Below are 20,286 nucleotides of genomic sequence, written 5' to 3'. Positions count from 1 at the left end.
TCCAGCCAACTCAGAGCAACAAATTCAGAAAGTCAAACAAAATAGGGAGACAGAAGGATATTCCCCAAATAAAGGAACTAGAAGACTCTCCAGAGCAACTCCCTAATGAACTAGAGAAAAGTAATTTGCCTGATAAAGAATTAAAATAAACAGTCATAAGGATACTCAACAAACTTGAGAGTAGAACAGAGAAACTCAGAGAGCACTTCAGCAAAGAGATAGATAATCTAATAAAGAACCAATTAGAGATGAAGAATACAATAACTGAAATGAAGACTATATTAGAGGGGATTGATGACAGGTTAGCTAATAGAGAAGAATGGATTAGAAGATAGAATAGTGGAAATCACCCAATCAGAAAAGGAAAATGAAAAAATAAATTAAAATAGAATAGTATAAAAGACCTCTGGGATAACGGCAAGTGCTCTAACGTTTGTATTGTAGAAATCTAGAAGGAGAATAGAGAGAGAGAAAGGGGCAGAGAGAATATTTGAAGAAATAATGGCTGAAAGTTTTCCTAATTTGGGTAAGTGAAGAGACATCAAGGTCCAGAAAACACAGAGAGTTTGAAACAAGATGAACCCAAAGAAACCCACACCAAGACATATTCTAATTAAAATGGCAAGTTAAAGATGAGAGACCATCTTAAAGGCAGCAAGAATGAAGTAATTAGTTACGTACAAGGGAAAACCCATAACGCTATCACCTGATTTCTCAGAAGCAACTTCACAGGCCAGAAGGGAGTGACAGGAAATATTAAAAGTGCTAAAAGAAAGGACTCTACAACCTAGAATACTGTATCTGGCAAGGTTTCCATTCAGAATCAAAGAAAAGATAAGCATTTCCCAGACAAGCAAAAACTAAAGGAGTTGACAACCACTAAACTAGCCTTATAAGTAATCTTAGCTCTGCCGGTTGGCTCAGTGGATAGAGCATTGACCAGGCATGAGGGTGTCCCAAGTTCTATTCCCAATCAGGGTACACATGAGAAGTGACCATCTGCTTCTCCCTCTTCCCTCCCCACTTCTTTCTCTCTTCCCCTCTCGCAGCCAGTGGCTCAACTGGTTAGAGCGTTGGCCTCAGGTGCTGAGGATAACTTGGTTGATTCGAGCATCAGCCCCAGACAAGGGTTGCTGGGTAGATCCTGGTCAGGGCACATGTGGGAGTCTCTCTTTCTCTCTCCCATCCTCTCACTTAAAAAAAAAAAAGAAAGAAATGTTAAAGGTCTTCTTTACGCAAAAAAGAAAAAGCCATAACCAGGAATGAGAAAATAAAGGAAATAAAAAAAAAAATCATTGGTAAAGGCAAATGTACAATAATCACAATGAATTAACCACTTAATTAAGATTAAAAGACAATAGTAGCAAAAAGAACTAATATGATAAATAATCAGGGGACACACAAAACAAAAAGATTTAAACATGATATAAAAAATAAAGAATGGAGGGGGGTGTAACACTGTAGTGCTTTTAGAACGTAATTGAACGTCAATGTCTGCCGGCTAAAAGTGGACTGCTATAGATATAGAAGGGTTTAGGTGAACCTCAGGGTAACCACAAACCAAAAACAAAAAAGTACACAAAAAACTGAAGAGAAAGAAATCCAGTCAAAACCATAAAGAAAACCAACAAATCAAAAGAAATAAAAAACAGAAGCACAGAGAACAAAAACAACCAAAAAAGAACAAAATGGCAATAAGCACATACCTATCAATAATTACTTTAAAGGTAAACAGACTAATGATCCAATAAAGAGACAGAGGGTGGCAGAATGGATAAAAAAAATGACCCATACACATGCTGCCTACAAAAGACTCACTTTACTACTTCACAGAGGGATGCACATGGTCTGAAAGTGGAAGGACAGGAAAAGATACCCATGCAAATAGGAAGGGAAAGGAAGCTGGGGTAGCAATACTGATAATCAGACAAAATAGACTTTAAAACAAGGAATGTAAAAAGAAACAAAGTCATTACATAGTTATAAAGGGATCAATTCAAGAAGAGGATATAACAATCATAAATATCTGAACACTCAACACAGGAGCACCCAAGAATATAAAGCAAATATTAATGAACATAAGGACAGAAATGAACAGTAATGCAGTATTAACAGGACTTGACTACTCCACTTACTTCAATAGATAGATCATCTAGACACATAAATAATAAGAAAATAATGGCCTTAAATGCCACATTAGACCAATTTGACTTAATAGATATTTATAGAGCATTTCACCCCCAAACTGCAGATTACATGCTTTTCTCAGTGCACTTGGAACATTTGCCAGGATAGATCACATGCTAGGCACTTCCTACTGTTGCAGGGTCAGCACCTTTAGATTCACCTTTCAAATAAAATGCTCTCACCTGGCCCCAGCTAGAGAAGGCCCACTCCACACAGAGCTGTTGGTTACAGGCTTGCGTGTCCACCGGCCTTTTGGCAAGTTGTGTGCACATGTCATTGGACACAGGAGTGGAGATCCCAGAAGCTTTCAGCTTCTGGCAGGTCACCCTGCGGGTCTGGATGCCTCCCCCGCAGCTCCGGGTACAGGCCGACCAGGAGGTCACCATCCACCTGTGGAGAGGAGGAGGAGTCAGGGCAAGGGCCAGCCTTGGGGAAAGGACTGATGCCTACACTCTCAGCAAAGAGCCCCACCCATCCCCATGCTCTCACCACAGAGCTGCTGATCTGGGGGACGGGGCCTTTTCACAGTATAGACTTGGAGTGATAGGCTGAATATGCCTCCCCCCACCCCACCAAGGAAATCTGCATTAAATCCCTGGAACCTGTGAATGCTACTTTATTTGGACCAAGGGTCTTTGCTGGTAGAATTAGCGATTTTGAGGTGAGATTATCCTACATTTAGCGAGATAGGCCTTAAATGTCATCACAGGTATTCTTAGAGAGGAGAGGGGGAGTCCACACACCAGAGGAGGAGACTGCGTGACCACAGGGGCAGAGGATGGAGTGCTGTGGTCACAGACTGAGGGATGCGCAGAGGCCTCAGAAGCTGCAAGGGCCAAGGAGCAGAGTCTCCCCTCAGGTCTGTGGAGGGGGCGCAACCCTGCTGTCACTTTGATTTTGGACTTTTGGGCTTTGAAACTGAGAATAAATTTCTGTTGTTTTAAGCTACCATGCTTGTGGTAATTTGTTACAGCAGCCACGGGAAACAAATACCCTTTGGAAACTGGCTGAAAAAACACATCTTGAAAAAATAATCTGAAGAACAGTTGCTTCAGCTTGACACTGGCCCCCAAAGCCATGATCCGGATAGAACACTGGGGGAGGGGAACAGTCTTGAACTAGTTACACTGCACTGTGGTTCTGGTACTTCTTAATGGCATCCAAGTGTGGGGCAGAGGAAAGACAATTTCCTAGGGAAGACAGATCGAAATCCATGTCACCTCTGGACCCAGGAGCAATCTGGGTCTCACTTAAGTCAACATTCTGTCTGCTAGTACTCACTGTATTTTCTCCCTTGCCTTAATCCACCTCTCATTTGATTTTGTTCAATCCCTCTGGTATATGCAAAGTTTCTTCCAGCTTTCTGGAGCACCTTCCCACCTCTATGAGTCACGGTCCACAGGTCTTGCACTTCTTAGAGGGCTGAAAGTAGTTGTTCTCAGAATGCTGGGTTCTAGCTACAACTCAGATCCTTGGAAGTGAGACTGGCCAAGACAATGACAAATGGCTTTTCTCATAGAGCCAAGATGTCAGCTGGGAAACTCTGAGATCCTCAGTCCATATACAAACATGTAGGGCAGGGGTCCCCAAACTTTTTACACAGGAGGCCAGTTCACTGTCCCTCAGACTGTTGGAGGGCCGGACTATAAAAAAAACTATGAACAAATCCCTATGCACACTGCACATGTCTTATTTTAAAGTAAAAAGACAAAACGGGAACAAATACAATATTTAAAATAAAGAACAAGTAAATTTAAATCAACAAACTGACCAGTATTTCAATGGGAACTATTCTCCTCTCACTGACCGCCAGTGAAAGAGGTGCCCCTTCCGGAAGTGCAGTGGGGGCCGGATAAATGGCCTCAGGGGGCCGCAAGCGGCCCGCGGGCCATAGTTTGGGGACCCCTGATGTAGGGGTTCTCTTTGCATGTTTATACCCTAGGATAATTCTCAAAGAGGAGGGAATTGGGGGGACACTTTAGGGAAAATAGCTAGGAAAGACAGTGCCATTTCAATCAGTCTAACAGTGGTCAGCAAACCATGGCTCCTGAGCCACATGCAGCTCTTTGGCCCCTTGAGTGTGGCTCTTCCACAAAATACCATGTGTGGGCGCTACCTCAATAAGGAATGTACCTACCTATACAGTTTAAGTTTAAAAAATTTGGCTCTCAAAAGAAACTTCAATCGTTGTTCTGTTGATATTTGGTTCTGTTGACTAATGAGTTTGCCGACCACTGGAGGGGGAAAAGCATTCTTTGCTTTTTTTTTGTCTGAGAAAAAATTTACCTAAATGAAATGGTCCTATCTGGGTCAAAACAAGACTGCCTATAACTACTCAAAAAGAAGACCAGGGCGCCGGGATTGTGTGTATGCAAAAAAGACTGCTAAAGTGGCCAAGGTGGGGAGGAAATCAGTCAAAGGTGATCCTGTGGCCTCTTCCTAGTCCAGTGGTACCACATCTGGCCCTCATGAGAAGAAAGTAGCAGGGACAGAGAGCAAATTCCTCTTGCATCTGGATCTGTGACTTATTTAGTTTTATGGAACTTCCCTGCTCCGTTCGCCCTGGAGAGAGAGAACTGCATGCAGAATTCCACCCACAGGAGCAGAGCCACTTAGGAAGCCAGCATGAGGTTTGAGAGCTCCTGGGGGCACTGCAACCCAAGGAGACACAGCTATTATTTCATTTGCAGAAGTAAATGAGGCTGATTGACTCTGACCATCACTCCAGCAAATCAAAAAGCCCCTGGCATGCCCAAGACCTCTTCTTCATTTCACACAGCTTGGCAACGGCAGTCTTCCAGTCTCTTATATCCCTGGTGAACGTCAGGCCTGCATTTCAATCAACTTTTATTTCCAAATATACATTTCAGCAATTTTTCAGGAGCTGGGGTGAGGGGTTTGCGAGAGGAGAGGTATGGGCTATGTTACAGTTCAGGAAGGGTATAAAAGGACATTAATCATTCCCGTGGAAACCTTCCCGTCAGCAAGTCAAACTGCTGATATTAATGAGTGTGTTTCATATTTCATTGAGTCTCTCCTGGTTTCAGCTGCTCCTTATGACTCAGCTAGCAAAACACAACGCAGTTGCCTAAATGGTATATGGAAGTACCTGCAGATAGGTAGCAAAGGGATATTTCAGGGACCAGCCAAGACCCCCAGCCTCAGGATGCCATGCCAGTGCCAACCCTAAGCCCATCCATTATCCCTTTAGCTACTGACTGAAGACCATGATGGGCATGCTGAGTGGGATCCATGGCTTCTCAAAGCTCAAGGAAGACGTGAGAGGCAGACTGTGGGTGTCATTCTGGGCTCTATAAGGGACCTGGATGCAGAGAATGTATATCCGATATTGAGGAAACCATAAGAAATGAAGATCGATTTCAACTTTAGCAGGGCACCACCCTTTGTGGAAAAGAAGAGGACAAGATTTCTTTAGCTAAACTAAAGTACTGACTAGCACAGGTATTTACAGTTAGAAGAAAGGGGGAGGGGCCAGTGGTCCCCATCCCTTTAGCACTTCAACTGCAAACACATTTCTTCTACAAACAGCCAGTTTTATCTCCTGCCAGTGCCTGAGCTGTTCCTGCCCTCTGGACAGAGTCTTTTGGGCATTTAAATGCCTGGAACAGCCCTTAACTTGTTCAGAGTTGAGGGAACAACAACAGGGCTGAGGGAGGAGACTCCTTCTGAGGGGTATTTTCTGCATGGTGAAGAGTCCTGACAAACCTGTACCTTCAGGAAGGAATAGCTCTTTGGAGGGCAGGTCCCCTTACCTGCACTGGAAGTCTCTCCCTGCATAGTGCTAACCAAGGAAGGGCTGGTCACGAACTTGGCTAAAAGAGTCCATCCTGGGGGGTGGGGAGGCCTGAGCCAGCCTCTGCCACACTCACCGAGAAGGGCAGTCTCTCCGGTTGCAGGGGACGGGATGCACGGCAGGGCGAACCTTCCCTGCGCAGTGAGAGGGGTTGACCTCTGTGCTGTTTAGGAGACACCTCAGGCGGGGCTGCTGAATGCCCCTGTTACCACAGGACGCTGAGCAGGTTGCCAGTCTGTCCACGGACCACCAGTAATCTGTCACAGAAGAATGATCAGAGGTGAAAAGCAGACAGCATTATTTATTGCCCGTGCTCTATATTTCTTCTGAGCAGGGCAGTTAGGAATGAATGAGTCTCTGTCCCTCAGTGGGCACTATTCCCAGCTTATCTAGACAAATGACACGGTCTCCAGAGCCCTCAGTTGGCACAACCATGAAATAAGCACCTTAGCTCTTACATCGTCAGGTTATTGTGAAGCCTGGTGGGACGGGGAATGGGGGAGCCTAGCCCAGAGCCTGGCACAGAGCGAGTACTTAATCAGAAGCCGTAGCTGATTAAACATACTTCCTAAAGTACTCTCCCCATTTGTTTTTTTTTTCTGACTGGATCACCACCAGCAAGTGACTTTATTTTTCAACAAAGAGATATAAAAATATCAGATATTTAACAATTATATTTAAAAGTGCAGATTCAAGTTAGACTTTGTAGATGTTACGGAAAACCAGCCTGTCCAGAGAGAACTCAACTGGGCGAGACACTGATGTCAGGAAGAAAGGCGATTTCTTTGGATTTTCTGTTGGGGGTCTGGGACTCACGGGTAAGAAAGCTGTTAAAATAACCGTGGGTCGGTAAACTGAGAGTGCTTATTTACAAACTTGTGTGTTTCAAATCCTGCAGATAGGCTCTGGCTTCTGGTTTTTAGTAGAGAATGGCTGGCTGGCAAGAAAAGAGAATATTTATTTTCCTGTCTGGAAAGCCAAATGGTGAGGGAAGAAGATTAAGGGAAAAACCCATGTGCTCAGAGCTCTTCCTCTGTATGGGCTATAGCAGCACGAAAGTCTGTCCTTTCCCACAGAACCCTCCCTTTAGAATACGTAGTAGAATTTTGCTTCCCCTAGAGGTGTCACACATAGGCCACAGGTACAACTGGCCTTTGGAAAACTCAAGGCCTCACTTAGTTTTTACAGCAAGGCCAGCGTGGGCTCCTCTTCCACTGTTTTGGGCTTATCATAATTTTCTGGTGCAGCAAGTGCCAGGCCTGCCCACAGGCTGTCTGACTGCCAGTGCTCCCGGGAGTTCGATGAACCAGTCACTCAAGCTTCCAGGTCTGCTCCTGGTACGTGCCCAGCGGTGACTGCAGCTGAAGACCCTGCATGGCAATGGGCAGGTACCCCACCAGCCCTGACTCCCAGGGCAGGAGCCAATAATCAAGTGGTTCAGATTATGTCTCATTTTGGAACCAAACCAACAGAAAATTTATATTTTCCTTTTTTATTTTTTTGTAACAGAGACAGAGAGAGGGACAGAGAGAGACAGATAGGAAAAGAGAGCGATGAGAAGCATCAATTCTTTGTTGTGGCCCCTTAGTTGTTCATTGATTGCTTTCTCATATGTGCCTTGACTGGGGGCTACAGAAGGTCAAGTGAACCCTTGCTTAAGCCAGCGACCTTAGGCTCAAGCTGGTGAGCCTCACTCAAACCAGATGAGCCTGCGCTCAAGCCAGAGGCCTCGGGGTTTCAGACCTGGGCCCAGTCCTATGCTCTATTCACTGCGCCACTACCTGGTGAGGCTGCATTTTTCTTAACAGGTGACTTTACATGTGTGAGCACGTGTATGTGTTCTTTCCTAGTGAACCCAGTGTAAAGGAAACACATTGGACTTTGCCATATGGTGGTGTTTCCTTGGTCTCAAGCAGCAGCAACATCATGAGCAGAAGGGCCCACTTACGAGAGCAGCACTGGCCTATCCAGGCTCTGCTGGTGTGGAGCCAGTGGAAACATGGTTTGGCTCCAGTTTTCCTGCTCTAGGAACCTCCAGAGATCAGAAATCACTTTGTCTACTAGAGAATTAGATTCCCAGGGGGACTTACTTGTTCAAGAAATCAGCCCCGCCCCAAAGCCCAAAGGGCTTCTTACCCTGGACGACAAGCGAGGCCTTCTGCACCAGCACTCCCGCCTCATTTTGTGCCAGGCAGCTGAACTCCCCTTGAGACTCGCCATTTAGATTTGCAACCTGAAGAATTTGTCCAGCTGCCAAGATATGATGTGTCAATCCTGTGATAGCGGCAACTGACCGACCACCATGGAACCAGGTGATATTGGGGGTAGGGTGACCTTTGATGGGGCAGCCTAGAAGGAGAGGAGGGGAGAGGTAAGCCACTGGTAAAGCCAGAAAGGACACATTCCTGATGAGTTGTTTTAGCATCCATGTGGCTCTGGAGGCCATGAGTACAATATAGTCTTCCCCATGGCATTTCTCTCATTCTTGCCATTCCCAAGCAAACAGAAGATACAGTATTTCATACTTGGGGACTCTAGGCAGGTGACTATTAATCAATTAAGTAAAATTTATGGAGGACACAAAGTGAGTGTATATTTCTATCTATGTCCCTTTACCAACTTCAAAAAAAAAATAAAGCAATTAATATTCACCCATTGAACATTTTTTCAAGTTAATTAGTTCCTATGCTGATTATATAATGAAAGAAATAATTTCTTTAAATGTAGTGAGTTGGGAAAAAATACATACCATACAGTCATAGTTAACAATCAAACTTTAGTTGGTAAGTCTAATACTGCTTTCATTTTACTCTTTATATGATTTTCAAGCCAAACTTTTTCAACAGAGACTAGGAAAACAATTTTGAATACTGATCTCATTTCTCTATAAGTCAAGAACCTTGGCTTTCAGACAACTCTTACCAAGCCTGCACTGGACATTTATAATATTACACTTATTTACATAGCCATTGAACATATTTTGGTACATTACAATTCCAAAATATTAAACTAAGATATCATGTCTGCTAAAGGCTTTGTAGCATAAAATTAGTATGATACACTGATCACAGTTGTGAGAGAAAACTCATTTTCTCCAAATTCAGAGTACTTGATGAATTTGCTGTTGTGCTCCCAGCAACTTGGCTTCCACTGAAAATTTACTTGGAAGTTTAAAACACATGATAAATCATTAAAAATTAAAAATTCCTTCAGTTCACGTAAAAAAAATCTATTTGGTGACTACTGTTCTGGGGACAGTTAAAATAGCAAAGACTATCTTTCCTCTTACAAGGAAATACCCAGTGTCATAGGATTAAAAAAGAAAAGCACACTAAGAAAACTGCACGGTAAAGCAGAAAATGATGAGATCTGTGAGACCCATGTTGGCCACCTGCATGGATGTATGTGCTCACGGATCTGTAAAGAGAGGGTATTTCCAGTGCTGCCAGCACTGTTAGAATTGGTGTAGGATGCAGAGTTAACAGAGGAAAGGCTCTTAAAGATCATCCAGCCTACTGCCAGAGGAGGAAACTGGGGCTCAGATGTTAGGAGACCTTCCCAAGATCAAGGAACAGGCCTTCTGATTCCTTGCTTTGTGTTCTTACCTACTATTTGTTCTGTTGGGCATCAACAATTTACCTAGGCACTTTGTTACCTATGTGATTTGCTCATTTCTTTAATCCCTTCGCCCTTTCTTTTTTATAAATGTTTTTATTATACTTGTGTATGTTGAAGGGGTTTGAATAGACTACTTTGAAGAAGGGCTCTGGAAAAATAATGCTAAAATCTGCTTAAGAAGCTCAGTGTGGGATATAGTGTTACAGGATCCCATACTTCACACTTCCCTATGTCGACTCACTTTGCCATATAACTTAGTGGTGCCCTCCCATGATGGGTGGGCTGTATTTCCCCACATCCTTCCTGACTTTGGGTTTGGCCATGTGACTACTTTGGCCAATAAATTGAGTTAGATATTACACTAAAAATGAACAATCTGAAAAAGAAATTAAGAAAAACAATTCTAATTATAATAGCATCAAAAAGAATAAAATACTTAAAAATAAACTAAAGAAGTGAAAGACTTGTAAAAATTATAAAACACTGCTAAAAGAAATTAAAAAATAAATGAGAGGATATAGCATGTTCATCTATTGTAAGATTTAATAGTATTAGTAAGATATCAGTAGTCCCTAGAGTGAACTACAGATTCAATACAATGTCTATCAAAAGTCCAATGATATTCTTATGCAGAAATAGAAAAATCTCTCTTAAAATTCAGATGGAATCTTAAGATATCCCAAATAGCCAAAACAACCTTGAACAAGAAGAACAAAGTCTAAGATCTCACACCGATTTGAAAACTTATAAAGTCACAGTAATTAAAAGAGTATGGTACTGGCATAAAGCAGCCATAAAGACCAATGGAATAGATAGAAACCAGAGAAATTACTCTTGTATATATGGTCAAATGACTTTCAACATGGGTGCCTAGAGCATTCAATGGAGAAAGGACACTTTTTTCAACAAGTGGTGCTAGGAAAACTGGCTATCCACATGCAAAAAAAAAAAGTTGAATTCTTACCATATACTATATATAAAAATGAACTCAAAATGGTTCAAAAAACTAAACCTAAAAGATGAAAGTATAAAAATAAGAAAACCACAGGGAAAAAGCTTCATGACCTGGATTTGGCAGAGATTTCTTGGATATGATGCTAAAAACACAGGCAACAAAATAAAAATTACATAAACTTGGGATCATCAAAATTGAAACCTTTTGTGCAAAGGACATTATGAACAGATTGAAAAAACAACACATAGAATGAGAGAAATTGTTTGTAAATCCTAGATCTGGTAAGAGATTAATATCCAGAATATTAAAGAATTCCTACAACAATCATAAACAAGCAAATTAAAAAAAATAGGCATACTTGAAAATGATTTCTACAAAGATATACAGATGGCCAATAGCACATGACAAGATGCTCAATATGATTAATTGTTATAGAAATTAGGATGGTTATTATAAAATAAACCATCAACAGAAACTAAAAAGGTGTTGGTAAAGATGTGGAGAAATTAGTACCCTTGTGCACTGCTGGTGGGAATGTAAAATGTTGCAGCTGTTGTACAAAACAGTAGGACGGTTCCTAAAAAAATTAAGCACAGGACTATTGTATGATTCAGCAATTCCACTTTTGGATATGTACCCAAAATAACTGAAAGCAGGGACCTGAAGAGATACTTTTATACCAATCTCCATGGCAGTATTATTTATGATAGCCAAAAGATGAAAACAATCCAAATGTCCATCAATGGATGAATAAACAAAATATTGAATCACGTGACAACATGGATGAACCCTGAAAACATTAAGTGAAAGAAGCCTGACATGAAAGGACAAATATTGTATGATTCCACTTATATACGGTACATAGTATAGTCAAATTCATACAACAGTGATTGCCAGGTGCTGGGAAAGGGGAAATGGGGAATTATTATTTAATGGGTACAGAGTTTCAGTTTGGGATGATGAAAAAATTGTGGAGATATGGATCATGATGGTTATACAACAATATGAATGTAATTAATGTCATTCAACAGTACACCTAAACATGGTTGAAATAGTACACTTTATGTTGTGTGTATTTTACCACAATAAGATCAATAAGGCAGATGTGTTGGGGTACAAGTTCCAAGTGCTAGTCCTCAAGAGACCTCGTGAGCATTTGCTTATGCTCTTGAGCCTTGGCTGTTGCCAGCAGGAGAACATGCCTGGACTGGCCTGATGGTCCAAGAGGAGGACGGGAGAAATGCAGAGAACAGCCAAGTCACCCTAGCCAAACCCAGTTTAGATAAGCTGAACTAAATAAGATCAGTAAGAATAAATGATTGTTATTTTAGGTCACTGAGACCTGGTTTTTTAAAAATGCAGATTCTTCTTTTTAACAATGTTTCTCTTTCTTTTCCTTCTTCTTCATGGCTATAGCTAACTGATATGCTTAGGTTGTTATGGAAATTAAGGATGGAAAATCTATTGAGATGATAATGATAAAAAATGGAACGAACTGAGAGCTGAAGACTTAGATTTTGGGACCCGGTCTCATGTACATGTGCAGAAATCTTCGATGAGGAGAGAATAGGCCTCAGGATAAAACAATGGGAGAACTCTGGCATTCAGTGTTTAAAGAAGGAAAAGGAGATAGGAAATGAGTCTGAGAAGTGGTCTGAGGGATGGGAGGAAAATTAAGATCATGTAATATCATGGAAGTACAGAAAGGAAGTTGATTAAGAAACAAGTTGTTAGCAAATAAGTGATTAGTAAGAATTTGTTACATGAATGAATCATTTAATTAGTTTATGAAAACAACAGGCCCCCCCCCCCTTTTCTGGTAACATAAATGGTAAAATTCATTATAGCTCATGTTTGAATGGTCAATAATTTGAAGTTAGTGAAACCAAAAATAAAAGTGTTTGTATAATTAAAATATCACATTGAATACTCTGAGCACCAATTTCTTTAAGAGAAAATTTATTTAGGGCCTTAAATCTTTAGAAGCAGGCTAACAACTGGGTTATTAAGGAGATGAAGAATTTAAAAAGGATGGTGAATGGGAATACTTCAAATGTTGCAAAACAGGAACAGAGTAAATCTTGGTAAAAAAACTCTTGAAATAATTTGGGGATTCTAGCTTCCAGTAATAGTGAATAACTTGGTTGGACTGATCTTCCTGCAGATAACAGTCATAAAATATAAACTAATGAACAACAACAACATAACACCATGAAACAAAAACTCTTTGAAAGCACAGAGGTGTGACAAAAAGCAGTGGCAGAAACAGGAGGGAGAGCTTACTCTACAAAAATCCCAGGTGCAACAGGTATGATTTTCCAGCTTATGGCTTTTTGCCCAAGAAAACTACTCCATACTTACATGGCTCAGGGAGCTGGGAAACTTACAGCTTTATTGATTTGAGAAGTCAGAGAACAGAGTCTGGGGCCTTTTAGAATAGCTGAAAAGTTAAGGGGAAAATCCTGAAAGAGTTACAGAGGTGATAAAGTTGAAAATGTGCACAAATCTTGCACAAATTCTTAATAGGCAGACCCCAGGGACCCAGCAAAAGATCAGCCACTAGAAGCTGAATTAACAGAGTAGAAAGTTCAGTTTGTGCCCACTGAAAGGAAGAGGTTGGAATTTTAGTGCAGTCAAGTTAACCACCTGTTGGAACAAAAATAAACATTCTTCAGAGGAACACAACAGAATCTAGAGTCTCTATAATAGATCATCTATAATGTTCAGAATACAATAAAACCCCACTAGACAAAAAGAAATGTAACCTGTACTCAAGAGAAATAGCAGTCAATAGAAACCAATCCTGAATGATGCAAATATTATAATGTGTGGACAATGACTTCAAAGCAGCTATTATAAATATGTAAGACCATAAAGGAAAATATAATAAATTAACAGATGAAATATCTCAGTAGTGAAGTTGAAGCTATACAAATAAATTCTAGATCTGAAATGTACAAAAATGAAATGAAAAATTTGTTAGATAAGTTTAATATAAAATTGGAAATGGCAGAAGAAATTGTCAGTGAACTTGAAGATAGTTAAGCAGAAATTATCCAAGGTGAAGAACAGAGGGGAAAAAAATTTAAGGAAAATAAACAGTCTCATGGATCTGTAGGAAAATATTAAAAGGTCTAATATATATGCAACTAACGTCCAAGAAAGAAAGAAGAAAATGAAACAGAAAAACATTGGAAGAAATAAAACTACCAAACCTCTCAAATTTTTGGAAAACTAAAGCTTCAAGAAGGTTAACAAACCACTTAGGTAATTATAGTCAAACTGTTTAAATTAATAAGAAAAACACTTGAAAGCCATGATGCAGTTACAAGGACTGGGCTTCCTCTCATGCCTTAAATAACTAGAAAACTGGACAAAAATGTGTGAAACAACTGTTTGCAGACATTAGGCAACAGAGAGTAGAGGACTATGTTGTCCGAAATAAAGGAACCATTAGGTGAGCTCTATGAATTTCCTGGCTTCCTGCCGGGAGGCACATTCTTTTTTTTTTTTTTTTTTTTTTCATTTTTCTGAAGCTGGAAACAGGGAGAGACAGTCAGACAGACTCCCGCATGCGCCCGACCGGGATCCACCCGGCACGCCCACCATGGGGCGACACTCTGCCCACCAGGGGGCGATGCTCTGCCCATCCTGGGCGTCGCCATGTTGCGACCAGAGCCACTCTAGCGCCTGGGGGAGAGGCCACAGAGCCATCCCCAGCGCCCGGGCCATCTTTGCTCCAATGGAGCCTTGGCTGCGGGAGGGGAAGAGAGAGACAGAGAGGAAAGCGGCGGCGGAGGGGTGGAGAAGCAAATGGGCGCTTCTCCTGTGTGCCCTGGCTGGGAATCGAACCCGGGTCCTCCGCACGCTAGGCCGACGCTCTACCGCTGAGCCAACCGGCCAGGGCGGGAGGCACATTCTTAATAGCAAAGTGTGGAAGCTGTATTAGTGATCAAAGTTGTTAATAACAAAGCACCACAGACTGGGCAGCTTAAACAACAGTAATTTATTGTTTCAGTTCTAGAAACTAGAAGTTTAAGCTCAGAGTGTTGACAGTGTTTGTTACTTCTAAAGTCTGTAAGGATAATCTGATCGATCCCTCTTTCCTATATCTGCTGGTGGCTTGCTGGCAATTATAGATGCATCATTCTGCTTTCACGTTCACATGGAGTTTTTCCCTTAAGTGAGTGTCCTTTTTTGTGTCCAAATTTACCCTTTTTGTAAGAAAACCAATCATATTAGGGGCTACCCTGATGACCTCATCTTAACTCGATCATCTGCAAAGATCCTACTTCCAAATAAGGTGACATACATAAGTACTGAGGGTTAGGGATGTCAGCATTTTTTTAGGAGGACACAATTCAACCCAGAATAGAAGACTATCTGCATGAACTGATGAGACAGAAAACAGAGTCCAATGAGGCTGAGGCATCTGGAAGTTTGCTAAGAATAATTCTGGAAATGAGGGTGCTACACAGATATAGAGCTCCAGAATACACCATCCAGCATTCAATCAAAAATTACTCGATAAGCCAAGAATCAGGAAAATGTGACCCGCAAGACAAAAATCAGTCAACAGAAACAGATCAAGGATTGACAGGGATGATGGAATTAATAGATAAAACATGGTAAGTTTTATTAAAGATATTAAAAAGATGGTATTTAAAGGAAAATATGCACACCATGAGGAAGGAAATGGACATTACAAAAATAATCAAATAAACTTCTAGAAATAAAACATTTTATAAAATAAAAAGGTTACTGGATAGAATTGATAGGAGACTAAATACTATAGAAAAAGATTTTTGAAATTGAATATCTAATGATAGAAATTATTCAGAGTGAAACAAAAAGAGAAAAAAGATACCGCCCCCCAATCAAGAGGTCAAACGTACTAAACAAGGAGATAGTTACATGGGTGCCTCTGTCAAAAGTCTAGGGTTAAGATTTGTGCATTTTAACATATGCAGATTTTACCTGAAACATTAACTAATAGGGAGGGAGTGGAGATTAGGTGTAAGTACTAATAAGATAGAGAATGGCAGAATATTGTTAATTGAAGGTGGGTGATGAGTATACAGGGGTTCATTATGCTATTCTGTTTACTTCATAGGGATGTGAAGTTATTTATAATAAAAAGAAACATGTTTGCATTACCCAATCAATGCTCATCAGGAATGACTCGGTATCCAAAGAATCACTTTTCATATATTCTGCTTATTCAGCTCTATGCTTTTTTTTTTTTTAAAAAAATAAGGTTTTAACAACAACAAAACATTGTTGTTCCAGACTGCTATTTGCAGATGTTTCCTCAAATATTTTATAATCTTCCCAATTTAAAAATTCCCGTTGGCCTTCATTCAGCTCTGCTGAAGTCGGAGATCACTTTCATTTGTACTTCTGTCACCCTTGATTTCGACAACTTTAGTTTGGTTGCTCTGTATGGCAGAAACTGCTAGTTATCCTCTCATATTCATTCTCTCCTTATAGTAAAAATCCCCTGAATTTTAGTTAGGTGCATAGCTGCCTCGAATGGAGACATTTCCCATACATGCATACAATAAGGTGTGGGCCATATGATTACACTCAGTGAAATGAGAGGGAAAGTAATGTGTATGCATTTGGGACACATCTTTGAAAGAAGAGAACTTGTTCTTCTTGACCCTTCCTTCATCCTGCTACTGAGAATGGAGCTAACCATCCTTGCCTAAGTGGATACGGGCAATACTCCAGGGTGTCAGAGCAATAGGAACTTAGACATTTTTTGCCTGGGTCCCTAGATGGCGGTAGGTTGCCAGGCCAGGCCTGGACAGTCTTCCTCCGGACTGCTGTGCGAAACAGGGATATACTCCTGCCTTGTTGACTGTTATTTTAGATGTTTTCCCGAGATTGCTGAATGTATACCTTAACTATGACAGTTCTAAATATTATTTCCTCACTGAGACAGTGTCATATGCTAAATAAGTCATCGTGTTTTCCTTCATGTGTAGACAGTGGCCATGGAGGAGGGGCTAGTTATCTCAGACTGGAAATGCTCTAGGAAAGTCTACTTTTTACAGTATAAGAGAAGTTCAAAATAAACTACTTGTAATTAAGTAAATGAACAAAGTTGACAGTCATCTCCTTTTTCTACCACTAATATGTCTTTCAATACATACCTTCTTCTTCTTAAACATTTCCTTTGTACTCAGAATTGGTCCCCTCCTCAGCACATGTAGTGCAGGCCCCTGCGCCTCTATGTACATGTTTATGTGCATGTCTCTGTGTGTACACAGTGGTCTCTGAGGTCTGCCAACAGCAATAGTCAAAATAAGGAATCTAACATGAATTCCCACTGTGTATGTTCTCAGTGAATAATTATCCACATTTCACTGCTAATGAGAAAACCTGGCTTGTAACAGGGGTTCCTTTCTGTCACGGACATTTCTCATTTGTTAAAGTAAAAGAAATATCAATCATTTCTTAAAGGTGAGCAACCTTAGTGTGTGCCATGTTCAAGGACACCCAAAACCCTGAGCTAATGTATTCCATACCTCAAGAGGGGCCGAGGAATGAAGACTTCCCCGGCCCTCTGCTTCACTGAGGAAATGAGCATGTTTCCAGCAGGAGCTCGCATCTCTTTCTCTGTTTCCCTTCCGCCTACACAAATGTTGACCATTTCCACCCTCCCAACCTCACGCCCACCCCAAGGAAACAGTCAATCAGCAGGGACCGACAGTGCTGTCTCTCCTTGGCCCTCAGTTATTACAGGCCTTGGGTTGGTTAGGTAGCTGAGGAGGAAGCAGTGCTCAGGGAGGCTGCTTAGTTAATGAGAGTTCTGGCAGCAGAAAGCCTCTCTCTATCAACGCTTCTTAACCAGTGAAAGAAAATATTGCCTTTAGGCCTCCGTTCCCAGGTCCGTTGTGGCTCTGAATGAAGCCAGAGCCAGGTGTAATTCACAGATGTGTGAGGGTTTTCCTCCTAGTTTCACCTACTTAAAGAAAAAAAACCCCCACATTAACTGGAGAGTGGTAAAAGTTTAAAATAGAGGAGATGTGTACAATAAGAAAAATAAATTATATATGAAATTATGTCCCCTGGGAGTCAATGTAGCTATAACCTGCCACTAGTTGACACTCCTGATTAAGTAAAATTGACCTCACTGACTTTCTTCAGTTTTGTCTCCTATTTCACATTGCTTTCCATAGCTAAAATAGCGTCATTCGGGGAAATGGCCTGAGTTCAACAGGTGAGGGAAATACGGGGTAGAAAGCTGGGAGGCCTGGCAACGGGCTGTCACACCCTTCGCAGTACAGGCTGGCTCACCGTGTAGGCGGTGGGAGCCGGCTGCCTATAGGCACCTGTTGAGAAAGAAGTTCTGAACTCATCGTGATCATTATTCAGTGGATATTTTTGTTCATTTGAAGGGCTGAAAGTCAGCAGGCTTTCTGGCCTGCTAAGAGATAGGCAAGCAACTTGATTTGTGGGCTTTTTTGTAGGATAGATCAAGCTAACTCGGGCACTCAGTAGCTGCTCCTCACTTGAAAGAGCCACACATCTGGAGTTCACTTTCGTGAGTTATTAGCCTTGATGAGCAGAAGGCAAGAGTTCAGAATAGATATCCTTCCCCCCCTCCGCCACACCCTTCCTTTCCAACCTGATAGTTCAGAAAAAGGCAGCTGAGCTTGGGCTTGATAAATGGATTATACAAAGTAAAAAATGTAAATGGACTGAAGGATGTTCCCAAGGAAGGATGGGTTGAAATGGGAAAACACAATCTGAAAGAGGAGGAGAGAAGGGTAGTGCTCTGGGGGTCGTCACTGGTTTCCCCGCTATCTAAAGCTGCAGCAGATTAGGACATGCTGTGTAAAAATATTAAAGACGTGGCATTATTACTTCATGAGCTGGCTCTGGGCCTGTTAGCATTTCCATTAGAATCCTGTGCTATTCATGGAGTGAAAACTTACTATAAAAATGATGTGTGCTGGGATGAAACTTGGCACTTGGTGGAGTCAGTCTGGGAGTCCTTTCCTTAATTTAATTTTACAAAACTGGAAAACACTCAGCCATTTGAAATTTATGGAGGGATCTCCATTCTGCGCGTGGTATACGGTGTGTACGGGCCTCCCTCTGAGGCCGTGGGGTGACTGGATGAAATCAGGGAAACTGCACTTTCTGGCTCTCTCTCCTTTCAGGTGTGGCGTCCCCTTGGGTGACAAAGATGATCTCTAAAGCAGCATCCAGCGAGCGAGAACTGGCACCAGGCAGCAGGCTGAGAGATGTGATTAATTCACATCGGAAAAAACTCAGTTCCTTACTCCCCGTTTGTCAGCTGGACCCCAGAAGGCCGTGGGGGAAGACAAGCAACTTTAATTTTCACTCCTATTTCTGGGACCTCCCAAAAAGCTGGTCAAATAACCAGGCCAACACTATTCCCATGTATATTTGCCCAAAGAAAACTAACTTTAAGACATTCCTGGAAAAAAGGAACTATAACAAGCCCATTTTCCACTCCCCAAATGTCTTTTTACCCCTAGGGTAAGCTTTGGGTTTCCATTGGCAGGGGGTACGCTAATGTCTCCATGCTCCTGGGCATCTGGTGGAAGAACCTGATATATTTCTCAGCATGAAAGTAGCTCCATCCAGATGTATGACTTGATTAAGGCCTTACTTTCTCTAAAATGAATTGGTGATTGCTCGGTTACTGCCCTCATCTATAACCTTGGTACCTGGTTACTCTCTTACAGGTAAGAAGGTGAGGTGCCACTTAGGATGTCCACACATACACAGTCCAGGCTGTGAGAAGGTGACTGCGCTGCTGAAGGGAGAGTTTGGCACTGCTGTGCAACGGGCTTATCTAGGGTTAACTGGGTCACCTGGGGTGGGGGGAGGGGGCCGCTAGGAAAGTGGTCCAGTTTCTTTAAGTTCACAGTAGTGTTGATTGGAATTGAAGCTATCTCAAGTGGATAATACACAGAGCTCCCATGTGTCTTCTCTGCCAGCAGGCTCTTGGCATAAAACATACCTTTAAAAACACATCAGCATTTTTTTAAAGTTTCAAGTTTCTGGGTTTATAAGTCCCTGGTTGACTCTACCCTCAGGCTGCTGGCAGGTGCTACCTGGCCTGCAGGAGGGAAGACTGGGATGACCCCAGAGGAGGCCTGGCTGAGGAAGGGGTTTCAGTCCACTGACGAGGTGGCCTCTTAATGAACTCCGGAACGTGGGCCACACTTGGCCACACCGTTCTGCATAGGTCCCAAGTGTGAACTCCCCTCTGTATGTTTACTGATTACACTCACCGAGTCCACATTCTTTAAGGAACGGGACTGATGTTTCCTTCATATTTGTCCAAAATGGAACAGTATTTCAGAACATTCAAGAAGTGGTCTGTAATAATCAAGGTGCAACTGCTGGGATAAGGAAACGACAGTTTTTGAGTAAAAGCCATGGACACTGAATATTCTTGTCCCTTGAGGAGTATAGCCATCTCAGCCCCTCACTCCAGCCAGTGGAGAGGCAAGCTAGATAATATCCAGATTGGGTTGGGGAAAAAAAAAAACAAAAGCCAGCCGCAGCTCAGAGCCAACATGCCTTCATGAACTCAGCCTAGCTTTGGCTCTGTTTATGGGCCAGAGCCTTTGCAAAAGAAATAAAAACCCCCACAGGCAAAAATAGAGCCTTTGCTCATAGCCCTGTACACACCCCATTTTAGTTCTCTTCTGCTGAACCAAAG

The 20,286-nt window shown here is 41.8% G+C and overlaps 1 protein-coding gene across 5 annotated transcripts in view; it reads right to left on the bottom strand.

Annotated features, from left to right (window-relative positions):
- Positions 1-20,286, bottom strand: part of ADAMTSL1 (ADAMTS like 1) — a 1,054,626-nt gene that overhangs the window by 30,495 nt on the left and 1,003,845 nt on the right. For all 5 annotated transcript variants that reach the window (XM_066257319.1, XM_066257321.1, XM_066257318.1 and 2 more), the window contains 3 exons: positions 8,138-8,350; positions 6,078-6,258; positions 2,370-2,577 (listed from right to left, as the gene is read on the bottom strand). In XM_066257319.1, coding sequence (XP_066113416.1) covers positions 2,370-2,577; positions 6,078-6,258; positions 8,138-8,350 — 602 coding nt within the window. The remainder of the gene's footprint in view (positions 1-2,369; positions 2,578-6,077; positions 6,259-8,137; positions 8,351-20,286) is intronic.

Source organism: Saccopteryx bilineata, chromosome 2 (genome assembly GCF_036850765.1).
Source record: "Saccopteryx bilineata isolate mSacBil1 chromosome 2, mSacBil1_pri_phased_curated, whole genome shotgun sequence".
Taxonomy (NCBI): domain Eukaryota; kingdom Metazoa; phylum Chordata; class Mammalia; order Chiroptera; family Emballonuridae; genus Saccopteryx; species Saccopteryx bilineata.
Note: the sequence above shows the minus strand (reverse complement) of the source record. Positions and strands in the feature narration are given on the sequence as shown.